The sequence below is a fragment of the Lissotriton helveticus genome, chromosome 3_2 (assembly GCF_964261635.1).
Source record: "Lissotriton helveticus chromosome 3_2, aLisHel1.1, whole genome shotgun sequence".
Classification (NCBI taxonomy): domain Eukaryota; kingdom Metazoa; phylum Chordata; class Amphibia; order Caudata; family Salamandridae; genus Lissotriton; species Lissotriton helveticus.
Window position 1 is genome coordinate 42,649,004 of NC_136062.1, and position 20,950 is coordinate 42,669,953.

General features: G+C 44.1%; 1 protein-coding gene across 2 annotated transcripts in view; it reads left to right on the forward strand.

Moving 5' to 3' along the window:
* Positions 1-20,950, forward strand: part of COPS2 (COP9 signalosome subunit 2) — a 441,002-nt gene that overhangs the window by 250,695 nt on the left and 169,357 nt on the right. For both annotated transcript variants that reach the window (XM_078684793.1, XM_078684794.1), the window contains exons 7-10: positions 105-279; positions 17,413-17,591; positions 17,675-17,727; positions 18,734-18,831. In XM_078684793.1, the coding sequence (XP_078540919.1) occupies positions 105-279; positions 17,413-17,591; positions 17,675-17,727; positions 18,734-18,831 (505 nt within the window). The remainder of the gene's footprint in view (positions 1-104; positions 280-17,412; positions 17,592-17,674; positions 17,728-18,733; positions 18,832-20,950) is intronic.

A 20,950-nucleotide genomic window follows, 5' to 3' on the forward strand; every position in this document is an offset into this window, starting at 1 on the left:
TGGCTTTCTGTTTAATATGTTAACATTCATTTATAAAATGCAAACAGTACTCATACGAGAGATGTTTATCTGCAAATTTCATTTTCTGTTTTCCCCATTTCCAGACTGACGATGGAGAAGATGACCTTAAAAAGGGCACACAGCTTTTAGAAATTTACGCTTTGGAAATTCAGATGTACACAGCACAGAAAAACAACAAAAAACTTAAAGCACTATATGAACAGTCCTTGCACATTAAGTCTGCAATTCCTCATCCTCTCATCATGGGGGTAATTAGAGGTTGGTAGTTCATTAATATATATATTTTTATATATTGATTTTATCAGAAATCTTCAATTAATGAAAAATACAGTTGTATTTTCTCTTTGCTGGGTACAGTGCAACTCAGTGGCGATAATATACTATGTATAGTTCATACTACAATTATATCCGTCATCACAACCAGGTTCCGACAGTTGATTAGTGGATACATTCAGAGCCAGTGATCTCAATGATGGGTATGGATAACTTGCACGAGCTCGCCTCCCATATATGCTTAAACAATCAACCCAGGTGCTGCCATTCTATGTGTCAGGGATGTTCCTAAATATTCGGGGCAGTTCTGTGAAGGCAGTAACGCACTATATGTGTCCGACTGTGTGTTGCAATAGAGCATATCTATAGTCCAATAAACTTGGCCTTTAGCCCAACGCATTGCAAATCTTCGTTTAGCAAGCAGCAGGCCTATCGCAACTAGTCTCCTTACACTTTTGTCAACCCCTGTGTCATGTCCCAATAAGGCGAGCAACGAATTAGTTTCAAGGGAAAGATCTTCCCCCAAAACTCTAGAATCCGTGGGCAATACCAAGCTACGTGCAAGAACCTAGCCTCTTTTTCTGTCCAACGGTGGCATACCGCCGAATCGCGTAGTCCGTACCAGCAGAACCTCTCAGGTGTGTAATATGCGACTTCAATTTCGAGCAACTACTTACCGGGGGCAGCAGAATCCCTGCAACTGGAGTGAACACTTCCCTCAGCGCTACCAGCGCTTGCTACACCACAGGCTGTTGGTCCCCCCCGCTGCCGCGACAGGAGCACCACGCGGCCGCCGAGCGGGGGGACTACAGCCCCTACAACCCTTTGCGGCTGACTCCGCCTATTCTGCCTGGTGACGCGCCCGGAAGGCGCAGAAAAGATCGGAGCTCCCTCCGCGTCGCCGGACGCGCGCGGGCGCCGCCGGACGAAGCCCGGAAAAAGGGCAGGCCCTCTTAGGCCCGAGGAGACTGGGCTGGGCCAGAGACCCTGGATGTTAACATATTTTAGGACTACGGAACTGTAAGCAACCCTCCTCTTCTTAACGTTCTTTTATACCCTGGAGTCCTTGGTATTGTTTAAAGTATATTCGTCACCCCTGACCTGTGGATCCGATTGAGGATCCTTTTAGTCTGCACCAGCTAATTGCATATATTGGGAGCCTGGCCCCCTTACATTATAGCCCTCTTATACTTTGTGAACCCTGATATCTGCAGTTCATAAAAATTACACTGGAAACTAGAAGTAAGGCTGCAGCAGGAGGGACAAAGCTGACGGGAACATTGGACGACTTCATAGTACGCACAAATTCATTGATAGACTAAGGAAGTGTGCTTATGGAGAGAAGGTTATCTCAAGACTTAGCGTTTGCTAAGAGGTCGTCCATGGGCCATATTGCCGCGGGACGAAGCCCTGAAAACACCTTAAATAAATCCACTTCCGTCCAGACACACGTGGAGATCCATAATATTGCCTGTACCCAGCCTGCTCTTCAAGATTTGATCTCTCATGATCCTCAGGCCTTGGTACCTACAGGAAATATTATGACCACAGTAGAATTAGATACCCAGGCTGAGAGTAGCAATAGTCAAATGAGAGGGAAAAGGGAGGGGGCAATCCCTAAAAATAAGCGCATCTACAAGAATAACCCCACTGCCAAGAAGGCAAAAGCAGCGAACATAGATGGGATTAGTAATGACAGTAGCAAAGAGACAGCGATGGAAATTCCTGGGGTTGAGTCAGGGAAAGAAGAGGCTGGTTCTAAAACCATGCCCATGACCATTTTTGAGGATACTACCCTAGACGATACATTAGCTGATATTTTTTCAAATAGTACCACACCTAATAGCACAGGTACAACAGCAGAAAGGGAAGATCCTCTAATATGCACCCTGACGATATTAATTAAATCCTTACTTACTCCCCTAGAAGAGAGGCTTCATGGGATAGAAATCCAACTCCATGAACTGCAGAAGGACATAAAAGCACAGTATACTGGCCAGGGAAAAAGAGTAGCACCTACAACTTTACTAGCTAATAAATCTCAAACACTTAAAAAATGTGCAACGGAAGGGAAAAAAACAGCACCTAAAACTCCCTTACCAAATCCCACATCTTCTGAAGCAAGTAAAGTTTCTGCTAAATCTACCCCGGCAATCGAGGCAACCACAAATAAACCAGCTGGCCCCAATGTACCCACTCACAAACCCGACCAAGCTCAACAAGACAGGACCGAAAAACGTAGAAGCATCAATTTACCATCAGAAGCATGCCCCTATGTGGTGGTCCTGACTGGGGTTCCAGAATTGGCTCCTCAAATTACGGAACCCTTTTGGGCACTTAGGAATAAGGTGTTTCATTGGTTAAACTCCAACCACCCTTTACCACCAGCAATAACCAGTAACATCTTAATGGTTCAGAGGGTTCCTTGGGTGGTGTACAATAGAAAAAGATCTCAGGGGGATTGTGTGGTTGTAACCTTTGAAGACCCTCGAACAGTGGATCATATCTGCTTGGGGGAATCGAGAAATTATGGATCAGCGATTGTGGCCAGACCCCTGTCCTACTTCTATATGCCAGTAGAGCAACTAGACAATAGATGGAGCTGGACTAGGAACTCTAACTATGCCAGGGGAGGGAGGGGGCATGAATTGTACAGGGATTCCAACCAAAATAGTTGGGGAGGGGGTGGAGAAGATGGATGGACCCTAATACAACGAAGGGCTGGGAGAACACCTCATAGTGGGCATCACTACAGCGTAGAATGGATGGGCCCACAGTTTGCTCCACCCTTTATCCCCTGCTACAATCGGTTTAGCGAATTGGAGGCTGTCGACTGACGCCCAGAGTGTGAAGTCGCCCTCCAGTGTTCCCCTTTTTTATCTACTCCCCCAAACCCATCTGATAGTAGCTTACTACAGGAAATGCCTGATATGATTGCAAGAAGTTCAAATGATAAGAGGGCCGACAAGGGCTCCCTGTGCCCACAAAAACCCATGGCAAAAGTAATTCAGAAATAAATGGGAAGGAAATGGGACATGCCGTCATGGATTTGGAAGCAGTGGCAGAGAATAAAGAAACATGCAGCCTGATGTTTTGGAACGTGGCAGGCCTAAGACAGAAAATGACCAATCCCTCTTGGGAAACTGTTATAGATAGTCTTGACATCTTGGCCTTGCAAGGAACTTGGACCATACATCCTATACACTTAAATGGTTATAAAACTTACTGTAAGCCGGCAGTGGGGGGAGCACACGGGAGACCTAAGGGCGGTTTAATTACGTACCTCTCAAATCACCTAACATATGAGAGGGTACGATTTTATTCTAAATGCAGTTTTTATCATAAAACGGTGATAGATACTAGGAGGGGAGCTAGTGTCATTATCATAAATTTCTCTAACAATATCCCAAGTAGTGCGATCCAGGATATTTTGAAAATGTTAAGTAACGATTTACATTGTGAAATAGATAGTAAGGAGAAGGAAGTAATGATTTTGTGGGGGGGGGGGATTTTAATTGTCCACTTTGTAAAAAGGGCCAAAAAGGCATTTGTGGGTTAATGTTAGAGCAGGACATTAATCTCACACATTTTGATCATACACTAATCGGGGATCTGTTAAATGAGATATTATTTAATTATGATTTGGGATTTGCAAATGAAATGGCCCATCGACCAACACCATTTGCTGCGACTTTTATTGGCAGGGGAGCATCGACTACCATTGATGTTAGCATCTGTTCAAAGAGTTATGGTCACAGGATAAGTAGTTTTAAGATCCTGGATTCACCAATGAGTGATCATCTCCCACAAATACTTGAGATTGATACCCCATTTGTGGTATTGCAAAATGACCAGCCCTCTAACCAGGCAGCCCCGGATGTAATGCTGGGGAGGCAAAATGGGTACACACTCAAGTGGAGTAAGGTGGTCCCGGAGGAATTTCTTGCTAAGTTGGTGAATACCTGTAGAGATAGCTTTAGAGTCTGCCTGGATGAAGACTCCAAGAGTGAATGCATAATGGAACATTTTTATATTATAGCCTCTACTATTAAAGAGAGTCTGAGGGTGGAGTCAAAGAATGGGCCCAAGAATAGCAGAAGATGGTTTGATAAGGCATGCACCAAGGCCCTCACTGAGCTTAAACACGCCATTCACCAGGTGCCGCGAGACCCCTCTTTAATAAGAGACCTAAGGAAACGTTATAACCTGGCATTGATCAATAGGAAAAATGTCATAAAGAGAGTGGCTTGGGAAGAACTATGCGCAGCCTCACAATCTAAAGACACGTCTGCTTTTTGGAGGGCGGTAAATGCCCCCTTCCTTTATGATAATACTAAAGCTCGCATGGAAATTGCGATTAATGAAGATGACTGGGTTGCACATTTTTCCACTCTCTACACGTCTCAAGAGGAAACTCCCGAAATAGGACTCAACATAATGCACGAGAAAGGGGATGACGCACAAAAATTGGTGGTAACTCTCCCCGAAGGTTTAAGGAGTCTGAAAGCCACAAAGGGTGGAAAGGCGGCAGGTCCTGATGGGATCCTAGCTGATCTGTATAAAGCCAACAGTGACATCTGGGGCCCCATTCTGGTACAGCTTTTTAACGCAGCCTTAGTGAGGGGTTTGTGTCCATCATGGTTTACATCGATTATTGTTCCTTTCTACAAGAAGGGAGATAGGCAAAACTGTGCATGTTACAGGCCAATATCCCTACTCGACTCATCTATAAAGATTCTTGGTAGAACTATTCTAGAAAAATTACAAAACTGGGCAGAGGACAATGGGGTAATAAGTGACCTACAATTCGGATTCCAAAAGGGCATAGGAACCATTGAGCAGGGCCTAAATTTATTTATCGTTCAGCAGAAATACATAACGATAAAAAGGGAGCGTTTATAATTTACGTTTGTCGATCTTACATCGGCTTTTGATTGTGTGTCCGACAACAAACTATGGGAACTGCTGCTAAGGCTGGGCGTGGAAGAACCGATCATTTGTTTCCTGAGAGAATTGTATTCAGGGGCCACTGCCACTGTTCGCTATGGAAAAGGGGGGGAATGTAGTAGATCATTTGGAATAGGGCGTGGAGTACGCCAGGGGTGCGTCCTGGCACCTTTTTTATTCCTGAACTATATAAACGGCCTGGAGCCTCATCTCATCCAAGAGTGCAGGGATATGCCCATGGTTGGTAAAAGATCTATCCCTGCACTCTTGTATGCAGACTATGCTGTTTTATTGGCTCGTACCCCCATGGCCCTGCAAAACCTGTTAGCTTCTTTCAATAAGTTCATGCTCAGTTTGGATTTAAATATCAATTGCAGCAAAACTTTTTCCATGAATTGTGGAACACGAACAAAGAAGCGAATGAAAACGATGTTCATAAATAACGCTCCCTTAGAAAACACGTCCACCTTTCCTTATCTAGGCATCCTCTTTCATGAGACTGGTTCCTGGGCAAGTGCGGTAAAGGCCAGAACCCTCTTGTTCTCGAAGACAACAATGGCCTTAAAGAGATTCATAAAAAAAACTGGGAAAGAAACCAGTAAGGGAAAATTTAACAATTTATAACGCAACGTGTCTATCGGTGGCTTTGTACGGATCGGGACTCTGGGGGTATGCCAATATAAATTCAATTCAACTAATTGAAAACAAGTTTATGCGGTATATTCTGTCCATACCCGAAAGTATTGCGACCTTTATTTGTCACGCGGAGCTGGGGCAGCCGTATATCTCAGATATAATTAGAACCCAGCCCATCCTTCTGTGGCACAGGGTATGGACTGTAAATGAGTGTGTAGTAAATCGTGCCATACTTCAGGATGTGTTAAAACTTGAAAATGTTAATGGTTTTAAGTGGTTAAATTATGTTAAAACTTTCTTGACAGAAATTGACTGTATACAATATTACGTGGACCCACCAACAATGGTAAACATATCCAGAAAATTATTGAAAAAACTGTGTATGGAACACTTGAGGGAAAAAAGAGTGTCAGAGGAAATAAAGAAAAAGACGGTTTTTTCATAACAGTTGATTTTAACCGGAGATAAATTACAGCCATACTTAAGCCTTCCTATGTCTAATTACGATAGATTCCTTTTAACACGTTTTAGACTTAATATTGTTTTTAGGTTATTGACTTTCCCAGAAATGAACTCTTGGTCGAATAAACTGTGTATGTGCCCATGTGATGGATTTTCCCTGCAATCGGATATTCATGTTTTATTTTTATGTAAATTTTATACTTTGCCTCGTAGGAAAATTATTGTCCCTGTCCTTAAAGAGATGAATTTAAATAGATGCCGCCCAGCGTTTCTTGAATTACAAAGAATGGACACTGTTTTTATTGTTGCATTATTATCAGAATTTTTTAAGCATGTTTTTAAACTGTGAAAATCGATATGTGTGGATGATTTTTATTTGTTCTCTCAGGGAAAAGAAAACTGTGTCACCTCCTCCTTAGATAAAAACTGTTTTTATCATTCACTGTAAATGAAATCTTAACTTGTTGCTTTTATGGTTACTGTCTTTTTAACCGAATAAAGTACTTTTTGAACTTGAACTTTGTGTAATATGCTCTGTTAATATATTTAAAATGGATTAGTCGGTGTCTACCATTTAGAGAGATGTGTCTTGACACTTTGCATAATACTGCCAACTTTTGTCATCTACGACCAGGTCTAGGTCTTTCTGCCAGTCCTGGTGAGCTTTCATTAAGCGTGGCCTCCTAGATTCCTGTGCAAAGCTCTAAATTTAGGTAACCAGCTTAGTGGGTGTGCAGATCGTATAATATATTAAAGGGTTGGTATCTCTAGTGGCTCCTACAAAACTTCTCCCAGGAGGTCGCGTAATGCATGTTGGGCTTTGAAGTATTGATATTGGGTAAGAGTCAAAGGTTCACGTCTCTCCTCCAAATTGCCCTCCCACTTATCTACCACCCAGTGGTGAAAGAAATTGCCCATCTCAGATATACCTAGTGTCCGCAATGTTCGGGAGACATCCCTTTCTCTCTCTGTTGGAAACCAGGAAAACCATTCTAGTGGGGTCAGTGGGGAGTACATCAAAGCTCCTCCATACCTCTCCAGTAAATTTCCCCACAAATGTACTGTTGAGTTTAAAGAATCAAGGATACTTAGTCGTCTAACCGGGGCACTAAAGAGCACCTGAGGGAGAGTATCCGGGTCAGCAGCATCTCGCTCAATGTCCAGATGCGGTAATTCCATTTGCCATGTATCCAGGAATGTGCCTCTGAGCCCTGTGCTGCTTTACAGTACAACTCGAGATCCAGTGCATTTAGGCCACCCATATTGTATGGCAAGGTAAGAGTATCTCACTTAACCCTCGGCCGCTTACTGTCCCAGGCCAGTTTAATCATCAGTGAACAGAGAGTGACGCGGAAGTAGCATCAGGATATTCTGAAACAGGAACAAAAATCTGGGGAGCACTATCATCCTCATAAGTGAAATGTGTCCAATCAATGAGAGGGATAATCTGATCTATTGGGCAATATCCTCTTCTAGCTTGCAAATTACTTTCCCATAATTGTCTAATTTGTATTTCTAAATAACGTACTGAATCTGTAATCCACTATAGTTCGAAGTCTAATTTAACTGGAGTCATGGATGCAGTTAGGGGAAAAGTTAAAGATATTGCGCAATTAACTTTGAGGCCCGGTTACTGGCCAAAGCGGACAACCTTAGTGAGCACAGGGGTGAGATGCTTCTCATACATAAAGCAGCCTGTTGTATGCATATGTGGATACAATTAAGCGAAAACTTGGGAATCGCAGCCCCCTATGTCCGTAGTACTCCCTGAAGGCACAGGCATGGGGCTCTGCCTCCAGTGCGTATAGAAGGGGTGGACAGTGGGAACCCCAGTCAGTTTCCCCTCGAGATTGCAGTAGGGGAGGTGACAATATTGCCCAGTCTTATCCTGGCCATTGTGGCCGTGTATAAAACTGTGACTAACTGGAGATACACCTCGCTGACCCCGATGCGGCGAAGCACCACATTCATAAATGTCCACTCTGCAGAGTCAAGAGCCTTTTCTGCGTCTAAAAAGACTGCCGCAGCTCTGACATCTTGCTTTGCTCTTTGGATGGTCCCAAAAACAGATCTGCGCTTTTAAGCTATACTCCGGCTTGGAACAAAGCCAGCCTGCACTGGGTGGACCACCAATGGGACTAAGGGGGCAAGTCGATAAGCTAATATTTTGGCAAAGAACTTGGTATCTAAATTCAGTAGGGATAAGGGTCTGTAGGAAGAGCAATTATCTGGAGGTTTTCCAGGTTTCAGGAGTGTAACAATGAATGCTTCTCTCATAGATGGGGGCATCACATTGGCTTCATCCATTTCCTTGTACAGAGTAGTTGAGGTATAAGCAATTCCTGAAAAACTTTATAGAAGGCAACTGAAGGCCATCTAATCCAGGTGTGCCCCGCCTTCATTGCCTAAAGTGCTGTACAAATTTCTCTAGGATCAAGGGGAAATCAAGGCGTATTGGTAAGCCATGTCATTTGGATATGTTCCAATTACTGTTTAATTGCTTCATCGTCTGGTGATATCCGTGAACTATATAGCTCAGTGTAATATCTACCAAACCTCTCTACAATTAAGCTTGCATCCTGTAACGTGCGGCCGTTTTCAGTTCAATAACCGTACCTGCCTCTCTTCAGGCTGAAGCAACACAGCCAGAGTACCTCTGGGGCATTCTTCCTCACCATAAACCTGAGCTAGAGAGTATTTGCTGTGGTGCTTAACCTCACTATCAGCCATGTTCCTTCAGTGCCTTTTTGATATCCTCAAGGAGTTTACTATTGACTGAGTGTTTATGGGCTTGCTCCAGTTAAGCTATCCCTTTCTAATCTCGATAATGTGTCTCTTAAGGCGCGTATCACTTCTGCATGCTTTGAAAATGTCATACCTCTAGTTAACACCTGAAAGGCCTCCCAAACGGTGGCGAAATAGATATCGAGCCTTTGTTGTCCTTAAAGAACCCCTCTATAGATGATGCGATGTCAGCTTTACAGACAGGGTCCATTAAAGAGTATGGGGGAAATCTCCAAATAAATGGTGCAAATTTCCTGGTAGGTAGTTAGATGTCCAGCAAAACCAGTAAAATGGACCGAATAAGTTCGTGGGAGGGGGTCACCGGTGATAACCCAGGAGAATAGACTCCTAGATATCAGACCGAAATCTATTCGGGTGTGAATATCATAAGCGGCAGAGTAGTGTGTGCAACCTGTTGCGCCGTTGGAACGCTGTCTACAAACGTCTAGCACACCTAATTGGCCTGTTATATCTGCTGTCACAGACTGGTGGCGAGGAGGACCCTTCGAGCGATTGCAGGCAGGGTACAAAACACAATTGAAGTCCTCTCCCCAACTTCATAAATTTTTAGAGAAATAAAACATTTAAAGAATGCAATGTTAAAGAAATAACAGCAAGTCAGTACTCTGCCACTTCACACTAAGACCAGTGATTTATAAAGCTTGGGTAAATCATTTTGAATTGGCCATTTCCGAGTGAACTAAAGATAATGTTTTCTATTTTAGTGCTGTTTGTGGTCTACCTAGAGCACTACAATTTTGTACCACCTGTGTAAATTGCACCTTTGAAATATTTAAAGAATATTCTTGTTCTTTGCTCATATTGAATACAATACACAAATTCTCCACTATTCTATTTTAGACCAGGTACAAAAAAAATCTTAAAATGGTTTCCATGCCATTTCTTGGGTTGTGTAGTGTGACACTCAACCATGTACATGGCAAAATCTGCACAAAGATAGAGGGTTACGGTAGGAGGGGGCTGGTCGTGGCCAGCACCATGGCGGACTACTCGCTTTTTGACGGAGTTCCGGCCGCCTGGAACAGATCCTGACCTTTATCCTGCCTTGTAGCCACACCTGAGAGCTGAACTTGCCCTGGAGAAGATGTATTCTGCGACTCCGCAACTGGGGGAAATAAGAGGCTGGTGCGATCGCTGAGAGGACGAGGCCTTACCGACAATATGGCCGCTTGGTCCCACTGGGGATAAAACATAACCGAAGATATCTGCTCTGAGGGGGTGAACAGTCCCTGTGCTGTACTGCAGGGGCCACCACCCTTGCCTTCTGGGCAGATCTGGAGCAGCGAGACAGCGGAGATAGGGGAGACGCGCTCCGAGCGATCATAACCGGATCAGCCGTGGCTGGGACGTTGACGGTGTGTCGCTAACTGCGCACTGGGGTGAGGCCTCCTCCTTCCTTCTCCCCTTGGTCCGCAGCAGTGCAGAGGAGGGCATCATAGTCCTGAGTGTGATGGGGGCCACAGCTGACCACGTTTTCGAGCGCCGGAGTTGCGCTTGTTGTGTCCCCGGGCCGCATGACCAGGGAGATAGACGGTGAGAAGCGGCAAGTGATTATACTTGTATTGTGTGGGGCCCAAGGATTGCCTCCGGAGTTGCAGCAGCTGCCCTCACCACCCCCGCGTGGAGGGGAGTCAGACTCTCTGGTCCAGGAGCTTACGGGAGTGGGACCGCCCCCCCACCCCCGCTCTACCTTGTGACACATAAAGCCCGAGGACAGTCGGTTGCGGAGTTGGGGGTGCGGGTGTGGGGAGGAGATTCATGCCGCAATTAGCTGCGCGGTGGAGCCGGACGGGAGCGTCCGCTCGGTGAAGACGGCAACCTAAGGCATGGGTGCCAGGGCTGTGATGCCTGGGGTAACGACTGAGGGGCCGGGGCGGCTGGTGACATTTGAAAGTGGTGAGGCGTAAATACTGCACTGTGGCGCGCGCAGCGAGCGAGGCCCAACCACCTATGGGGGATTCAGGGGTTCTCCCACGAGAACATTTTGAAAAAAGAGTGGGCAAATGGTGCATTCTTAAGCACCCTAGACTCACACAGGCACACTGCTCACCCTGCGCTTACACAGACATCACCAACCCTGCACTGTCACAGACATCACTCACCCTGGACTCACACAAGCACACTGCTGACCCTGCGCTCACACAGACATCACTCACCCAGGACTCACACAGGCACACTGCTCAGGCCATACTCACACAGACATCACTCACCCAGGACTCACACAGGCACACTGCTAACCCTATACTCACTCGAGTTCTGCTCATCACCTAATTGTAATATCATTGGGGCCAGATTATGGCAGATTCATAATTGATGTCACAGTAAGCACGAACAAATATGCAATAGAGTCAGACTATGATATCATTAGAGCTAGACAATGGCAGGTCCCATCGTGATATCACAGCATTGATATCTACTGGATGTACAGTCAGATTGTGATATGATTGTAGGCATATTACGGCAGATTCCAGAGTGATGTAACAGCATGCGCACACACTTGAAATAGAGTCGGACAATGATATCATTTGACCCTGACAATGGCAGGTCCCACAGTGATATCACAGTATCGATAAATGCTGGATATAGAGTCAGATTGTGATATAGCCTGAGTGATATCACAGTATGCCTATTCACTGGCGAGTCAGACTATGATATCACTAAATCCATACAATGCTCATCCTTTAGAGATGCCACAGTCTGCTCAACATCTCGGCATTTTGCTCAAGTTGCCACTCCACACTGTTTGTGAGGCCTGTCTGCATGAAACACTGGAGCCAGTAGGTTTCCATATTAAAAACATAATGCAATGCCCCATAGAAGCGACAGTAGCAAAACTCTACTAAAGCACTGCCGCATGACAAAATGAACAATGCACACATTCTGAACTGAAAACTGGCTAGCCCATCAATATACATACAACTGTGATGAGCAAAAAACACGGAGCATGTATATGTTTCACTTTTTAACAATCATTGTTGCTTAGATTTAGGTGACCGTTTTGACCAATAATTGGTAATTGTCTGTCCACGGTTACACAACGTTGTGTTTCATCTATCCCTTAAAGAGAATAATATTCATAATGTGTATAGAACCGTTCACAAAGCGACTTGTCAAATGGATGGTGATGTTTACGTCTGAGTGGATGACGTAGGACCTATAGGGTTCGAACCTGGGATTGCTGCAGCAAAGGCTTAACCCATGGAACTATCCTACCAGTTGGAAGTAATCTAGAATAGACACTCTCGCTCTGTTCTGCTACTGATGACAATTGTTTGACATGCATCAACTTCAAGGTCGGAAACAGAACAATGATGTTATAGCTATTCATTATCTATGTGAAGAGGTCAAGAGATGAACGCATGAACACTTTAACAAACTGACAAATCAATGCAGTACTCGCGAGGTGGGGTCGCGGGGAGGTTGCGGGGGGAGGGGGTCGCGGTAGGGGGTGCGCCAAGGGAGATAACATTAAGAAAACTTACCTGACCGCCTCTGCTCCTGGTCCGCGTTGGCGCCTCATCTCCAAACAGGAACTGGAACAGGAACAGCAGCACCGAGTGGCAACCCCTAAGCCAATCTGCAGCGCCAGGGCACAGTTAATCCTCGCCCGCAGCACGCCCATTAGGAGACCTAATGGGCATGCGCTAACAAGTTAAAACACAAGTGCGCATGCGTGGGCACGGTGCGAAAATTCGCCCTCCGTCCCCACTCATGCACACTTGTGTTGCGCTGCTGCCCCCATGTCTGACAATGCATGTCAGTCAACATGACGCGCGGTCTGACGTCATGCTGGCTGGCATGCATTGTCAGTTCTCCCTCGGCGTCGGTCTTTGAACTTAAGTAAACTAAAGTTCAGAAACGCCGGAGCTGCGGGCGGCTGCGGGCGGGGGGCTACGCCCCCACGCCCTAATGGACGCACCGCGCCTGCTGAGGGGGATCTGCGATCCGTGGCCTCAAAAAGTGCCCCAACCCATATCTTGAGTGACCGAGAGGCCTACGAGTGGCAGCAGCAAGTGGTAGCGGGTCGGATATTTATTCCACCTGCTCTGCCATTTTCTCCATGCCGATCAGAGGCGACCCTTGTGTGACGGCAGAGCCAGGTACATTTGCATCTGTCTGGTTGTTCCTTTCGTGCCCCTGAAGACAGTTGTGGGATCCTACTGTGTCACATGCACATAAGGCAGGCGCATTGTGGGCCAGGAGGGATAGTTGGACCCCTGCTGCTAAGTGACCTGATGTGGCCATTGTAGAATCAATACCCCTTGAATACCGTTACGGGAGGGGCTTGGTGGCAACCCCCTTTCTTGTTGACAAAGATATTTCTGCATCCAAGTTTTACCCCCTGTGGATATTGCCATGTGGTGCGAACTGGGTAGCCCCTCTGAACGTTGATACACTCGCTGGGGGAGTCCTTTGTCGGATCCTAGATTAGATCGTACAACGGTCCCTCCTGCAGGGTTTAGCGAAACACAACTTAAGAGATTCACGGACAGTCTAGCACTGATGGACTTATGGCGAAGGCACCATCCAGGTACTAGGGCGTATTCCTTCTATTCCAGAGCCCATAAAACCTTTTAGAGATTAGACTATATCCTGGCCCTGTGGGAGACGTGAAGGAGATTCAAAAGGCAGAATATTTAGCAAGAGGCCTCTCAGACCACTCGCCCCTCTGGCTAACGATGGGAAGAGATAAAACACGTTTGCGCAATGAATGGAGACTCAATGCCTGGGAACTTAAGGATTCTAAGGTAGCCCAAGAAATTAGAGTAGATGTGGAACTCTTCTTCAGGGAAAATGTAGGTTCTGTGGAATCGGCTATAACACTTTGGGAGTCCTATAAGATGGTCTTAATAGAAAAGGCCCAAAACATAATAGCCCATAAAAAGGCCAGGCAATGAGAGCTATTGCTGATATTGAATCCAGTCTCCTCCAGTTAGAAATGTAGGCCCTCATAAGTGAAGATTCTGCACTGCTACGCGAATGAGAAATCTTGCCAGGAATGCCTGGCCAAGGCTAAGGACGATGCGAAACAGGCGATACAGGCCATGCATCAACGCCTTTATGATGTGGTAACAAGACGGGTAGGCTGCTGGCATGGCTTAGCAAAAAAGAACTGGAAACTAGGTGGGTCACCCAAATTGATACTGATGATGGCCAGAAACACGTGACCCCCAGTGCGATGGCCAATGCCTTTGCTCATTATTATGAAGCATTTTACGCTAAGCGCCCCCCTTGCGCGACCAATACAGATTGAAGGAAAATTGGAGGAGATAGAGGTCCCCAGGCTAGGCATAGACTCTCGAATGTTGGATGAAGAGATAACGCTTGATGAAGTAGGAGCAGCTATTAGTTACCTGAAGTCCGGGAAAGCCCCGGGTCCCAAGGGACTACTGCCAGAACTCTTTAAACAAAATGCTGCATTATTTAGCCCTCATCTGCCGAACCTTTACCTGGAGGCACAAAATGTAGGCAGCCTACCGAAAGACCTCGGAACTGCCACAATAGCGGCAATACATCAGAAAGATAGACCGCCACAGAAGTGTAGTTGTATCGCCCTATCTCTCTTCTAAACATAGAGACAAAGATACTGGCTCATATTTTCACTGGTAGGCTCACAACAGTCATATCCACGGGGCCAATCTGGCTTTATGCCAAGGAGGTCCACCAGACTAAACCTGCGGAGAGTCCATAATTGGCTTGAGGTAGCTAGTAACAGGTCAGACCGGCAAATAATATTGTCACTTGATGCTGAAAAAGCTTTTGACACCGCCCACTGGCCTTATCTCATGTCGGTGTTGGAAGAGTTTGGTTTCAGTACCAAATTCAGGCAATGGATAACCCTTGTATACGAGAAAACAATTGCCCGGGTACGGGTAAACAGAATGATTTCTGGGGAATTTACATTAGAGCGTGGGACAAGACAAGGATGCCCTCTGTCACCCCTCCTTTTTGCTCTTCTATTGGAGCCTCTTGAGTGTGTTATTAGAGCACATCCGGATATGACTGGATTTCGTCGTAACGGCACTGAGTCCATCGATGTATGAATAACATTAATACGAGATGACATTCTTCTCTAAGTCACGAACCCCCGGACAACACTCCCACGGATACTGGACAGTTTTGGAAGCTATGGCAGACATGCCGGATATAAAATTAATTGGGAGAAATCCTGTTTATATTCGGTGAATAGGGGATGGGGACCTCTCGATTGTGTGTGGGTGACCACTGACCGACAGGAGGCCCTGAATCGCAATCTCTATAGAGTCCTCAGAGAATTAAAAAAAGATATTGAAAGGTGGAAAACGTTGCCTCCGACACTGTTGGGCAGAGCCACCCTATATAAAATGGTCGTTTTACCTACATTTCTCTACATCCTCCAGAATACATATTGCCCAGTCCCAGAGGAAGCTTTTGTTAAGATAGAGGATGCTTTGCGTACATTCCTCTGCAACATAACCAGTACTATGGCGGAATTTCACTACCAGATATTAGAGTCTACTATTGGGCCTCCCATGTGATAATGATTAATGAATGGGAACACATGCCTGGTAATCACCCTACCTATGCGTTGGAGCGCACGCATTTTGACAAATACCCACACACCCACTATCTTTATGGAGGAAGGGGAGTTTAGAAATTATTACAGCTACACAGGTGGTTGTTCCCGCTTGGAAAAAAGCAAAAAGACAAATCAAATGGACCAATGTCATTACTAGAGAAACTCCTCTCTGGGTGGGAAGGAGACTCAAAGAATTCACCAAATTGACTGAATTTAATAAATGGGATCTGCTGGGTATTTCCCAAATCAAAGACATATTGGACCACAATGAACTCGCTACCTTTCCCCTCCTCCAGAGGGAGTACGAAGTGTATCCGACACAACACTATAAATACCTGCAGTTGGCCCACGCATGGGAGGCACATCGCATAGACATGGAGAAGCTCCCTGAATATGCCAAATTAGAGGGTAGACTCCTTGGGGGCGAAATCCCAGAAAAAGCAGTATCCTGGAGGTACAAGACCATAATAAATAATCAGCCTGACACACTCCTGAAACTTAGGGCTAAATGGGAATCTGAGTTGAGGGCCATGACGATGTAGACTGGGAGACTGCGTTGATGCACCCACAGGAAGTGGCCATTAAATCAAGGCTCAGATTTATTAAATTTAAATACCTACACAGGGCTTATTATGACCGATCCCGTCTGCATAGAATAGAAAGGGCAGAAACCCCTAATTGCCTCAGATGTAACGAAGAATCCGGGACCTATTTTCATTCAATATGGAAGTGACGGGAAATATGTGTTTACTGGGAGAATGTAATGATTGAGATAAAGGCCGGTTTGGGTGATACGATACCTAGAGATGCCAAATTTGTGTCTTTGGGCATTCCTACCGAGGTAGGCCTCCCGAAGACTAAGCTATTACTTACTAATCTTGGCCTGGTGGTTGCTAAAAGAGACCTGGCACGTAAGTGGGGATCGACACAGGGACCCGCATTAGATGAATGGAAAAGGGGAATGGATATGTATATGTCAGGAGAAAAGACTACTTATGAGGCCAGGGGATGTCCCAAAAAGTTCCAGAAAATATGGAGTCTGTGGATGCATTATTATGGCCTCGAGATAGAAGTTTCGCAAATAGTCTCCCAATCATAGATTCCGGAAAATGGCCGGGGTAGATGTGGGGGGGAGGGAGGGATAATGAGACGAGGGGGATTTGAGTAGTATCAAACCCTGATTTATGTATCACTGCTGCAATTGTTAATACCTCTACATGAAAATGTTATTAAGAATTCACTGTCACTACCTGCAAATGTTAATTGAATTAATGTTGAATTAAAGAAAATGTTAAAGAACTTTATTTTTTTTTAAAGATAGAGGGCTACAGAAAAAAGAGTAGGAAGCATAAGCATATTACATTAGGTGATGTAAGCCTGTGATAAAAATATGTTTTGATTCTGTTTCTGGATGAAATATTCAGATTTGCGAGAAAAAGTACAATTAAGTAGAATACTTCAATAAACAGCAGCAACAGTAGTCTTTCAATTCAAAAAATCCACTTTATACTCAGTGTAAATGTTTTTTTCTCCTCTTCCCTTAGTGCTGTAAATATTGATCTCAAAATGTACACATTGATGTTGAAAACACATTTGCTTTATCGTGGTAGACTTTAATGCCAATGGTTTAAAATGTTTTACATAAAATTGTCCAACTGAATTCCAAGTAAAGAAATGTTCTCTGCAATTTCTTTGTACCTTTCTTTCAGAATGTGGAGGTAAAATGCACTTAAGAGAAGGTGAATTTGAAAAGGCACACACTGATTTCTTTGAAGCCTTTAAGAACTACGATGAGTCGGGAAGTCCCAGACGAACTACTTGCTTGAAATATTTGGTCCTAGCAAATATGTTGATGAAGTCTGGAATAAATCCATTTGACTCTCAGGAGGTAGACCTATTACCTAATATTGCTATTTATACAAGGCCTTGTTTCTTCATTCTTGTAGAACTAAAATGTATTTTATTATTTAGGCTAAGCCGTACAAAAACGATCCAGAGATTCTAGCGATGACAAATTTAGTAAGGTAAGAATGTTAGTTTCTCATAATAACTAATTCATGAAACAGTACACATTTGTGCACTACTCTGCATCTCACCCTCTACCTTTCTCAGTATAAACTCTTAACTCCATTCTGACTCATCTCACACCTCCTTCTACTAGTCTTTTCAATGCATTACCCTACTTCACACCCTATACTTCTCTCAATATATCCTCTACCTCCACTCTCTCACTCATCCCAAACCCCATTCTAGTACTATGATCCCCAAAATAACCCTTTCTAGACTATTCCTTCCCCTACCCCTCATCTCAGACCTCTTTTACTATTCAGATCTCCCAAACAAGCCTTTCTGAATCCTTTCTACTAACTTACTCCCCCTTACTCATCCAAAACCTCCTACTGCTATTAGCATCAAATAAAACAAAACGTTCTCAAACCTTCCCTTTTCTATCCCTCTACTATCCTTTTCAATCCAAATCACAAACTAACCTGTCCACATCTCAAATTAATTTCCCCACTAAACCTGTTTGGGTTCCGGAGTAGCGTTCGACCTGCCATAAAGCGCTTCAACACCTTCATCAGAGGTAGTAAGCGCTATATAAATGCAAACCCTTCCCTCTTCTATCCCTCGACTATCCTTTTCAATCCAAATAACAAACTGACATGTCCACCACTTAAATTAATTTTATATTTCTCTATACTAATTCACCACCAATCCGTTTTACGTTCCGGAGTAGCATGCAACTTTTTGAAAAAATGCTTTGATGCCTCCTCAGGGGTAGAAAGCACTATACAAATGTAATGACAATTTTATTTAAAGCAGAAATATACTATTCTAGTTTATAGAACAATGCTGAATGTTATGTGTATAAAAAAAAAAAATCACATGATGACCAATTTTTTATCTTCTGATTTCTAAACCATTCCTCTGAATGTCTTTGGTTTCTCAGAATTCTCCATCACTCTTATATGGCCCCTCAATGTTTGAAACTGTGACTTGACATTTATTTTATCTTTTACCCCCTTGAAGTGCCTATCAGAATAATGACATCACAGAGTTTGAGAAAATCCTCAAAACAAATCACAGCAACATCATGGATGATCCCTTCATAAGGGAGCATATTGAAGGTATGTTATTGGAGTATTGTTTCTCTGAAAATTACACTTGCCCATTTCAGTAGAGGATAGAATGGGCCTAAAAAGACTAACCGCCTTAATCCCAGTTCCTCATAAGAAAGCAAAAAAGCAGAGTTGTGTAAGTTGATGAGCCCTTCGATTTTGAAGGTCATAGAGAGGTAAGTGTTGTCCTGTGGATCCTTCGAGGAAGGGATGAACAGGTTCGGAAGAATAACTTTAATGAAATTACAGTTGTAGACCCTTTATTGTAGATTGTTGAGGTAATGAAAGTCAATACCATTTGAAAGTCATCAGCATAAGGAAGGTTTGAGAGAGTTAGCACATATTCAGAGTAAACAAGTTAAGATCACAGGCACTTTGATTGGTATACAAGTTCAGACAAGTTTATAAGTCCTGGCATTTCATGAGGAGTACACAAGCACAAGACTAGTAGTACATGTGTATCCTGTCATGGTATAGTTTGGTCAATTCACAATCCATATGCATGAACTCGTGTTAAAACAGGTTGCTGAGCTAATGGTAGGACGTTCATAGATACCAGAGAGATTTTCTCAGTCTCCATGTGGCCAAAGAGAATGCTTCTTATCGGCATCATGCCTTATTTGGAAAACACCTACTCTCTGCAATGAGTGTATTACCCCTCTTCCAACACCAATAGGTTTGAGGAACAACCTGCTGACATGTGGCCTATATGGTAGCCTGACACAGCTGCCTCCCTGTCGGTGACCCTTGTACCTCTCATATGCCCGTTGTGTTGCTTTACTTGCTCATTCACCCCACCGTGTTGCACCCCTCCATTAACTTCCTGCTTGCACCATTCCTTTACTTCCCTGCAAGTGCCTTTTTAGTGCTGCCTCTTTGCATGCGACTTTCCAGTTTCCTTGTCCCAATGCCTGTCTTCTTACTACTTTGTCTCCTAGGCTTTCATGTTCCCTTAATTGTAACCGTGGTGTTTTCTTGCCCCTGCATCTGAATGCCTCTTTGCAGGAGCAAAGTTGAGCAGTATTGGATCTTTCATAGATTCACTTGACTGAATCTTTCCCCGTCATCGAAGGTGGAGTCCCACGGTACAATAACAAAGCATTAAGATGCTTTACAATAGCCTATAATGGCAATAGAAGGTTTGTTTAGCAGCCATACATATATCCTTTTTTTTTTTTCTTCAAGAACCAAACTTGAACTATGACTAATAAGGTGACAGTACCCCTTAGAACATTCCCAACAGACGATTTTCCTCAGATTTTTTACTGCATGTCAGTCGGCTGTTTGGAAATTTCAATATGTCTGATTCTTCTAAAAAAAGTGCTCTTCAGATCCTGCAAGTCATGTGGGAAAAAGAGATTGTATGTGGACGTCCCTCATGAGGAATGTCCTTATTATCTTCACCCACAGCACTCTGTGAAGGATTGTAGCCTTTGTCGCACTTTTTCTTCCAAGACTCTTCACAACAGAGAAGCAAGATGTTTGTTGTGGCTCCAGAGGTCAAACTCCATCTCCTCGGATGAGGACAGTGACTCTTCTTCTGAAGCTCAAAAGAGGGAAAGGTCCCATGACCAGGAAGATTCAGAAGACCTCACATCATGGGTCTTTCAAAATAGTCGAGAAAAAGGAGAAAACATATAAAGTCTATTCAAAGACTGTTTAAGAGCCATCCATCCCTGCTGTCAAGTCTTCAGAATTCTTTCACCCTGTCGCAGAGCCAGCAACGTCAAGTTAATAAAAGTTCTCTTCCAGGGGATCCTCATCAAACTCATGAGCATTAGAATATTCCCGCCATGCGCAGGACCCCGGAAATACAACAATTTATGTGCCCCACATATATATATAAATATATTATATATATATAAATATATTATATATATATATATATATATATATATATATATATATATATATATATATATATATATATATATATATATATATATATTACCTACTGGCGGTCGCCAGTAGGTAGTTATAGTTAGGATCGTTTTCCATAGGAAATCCGCAACATTCTATTGGGAATAACTTTGGCGCCGAATGAGGGATCTGCCTGTAATTTTCCTTAACTTTGCCTCGCTGCGCTCCGCTCCTTCCCTGAAAGTTTCAGGGGGATCCGTCAAGCGGG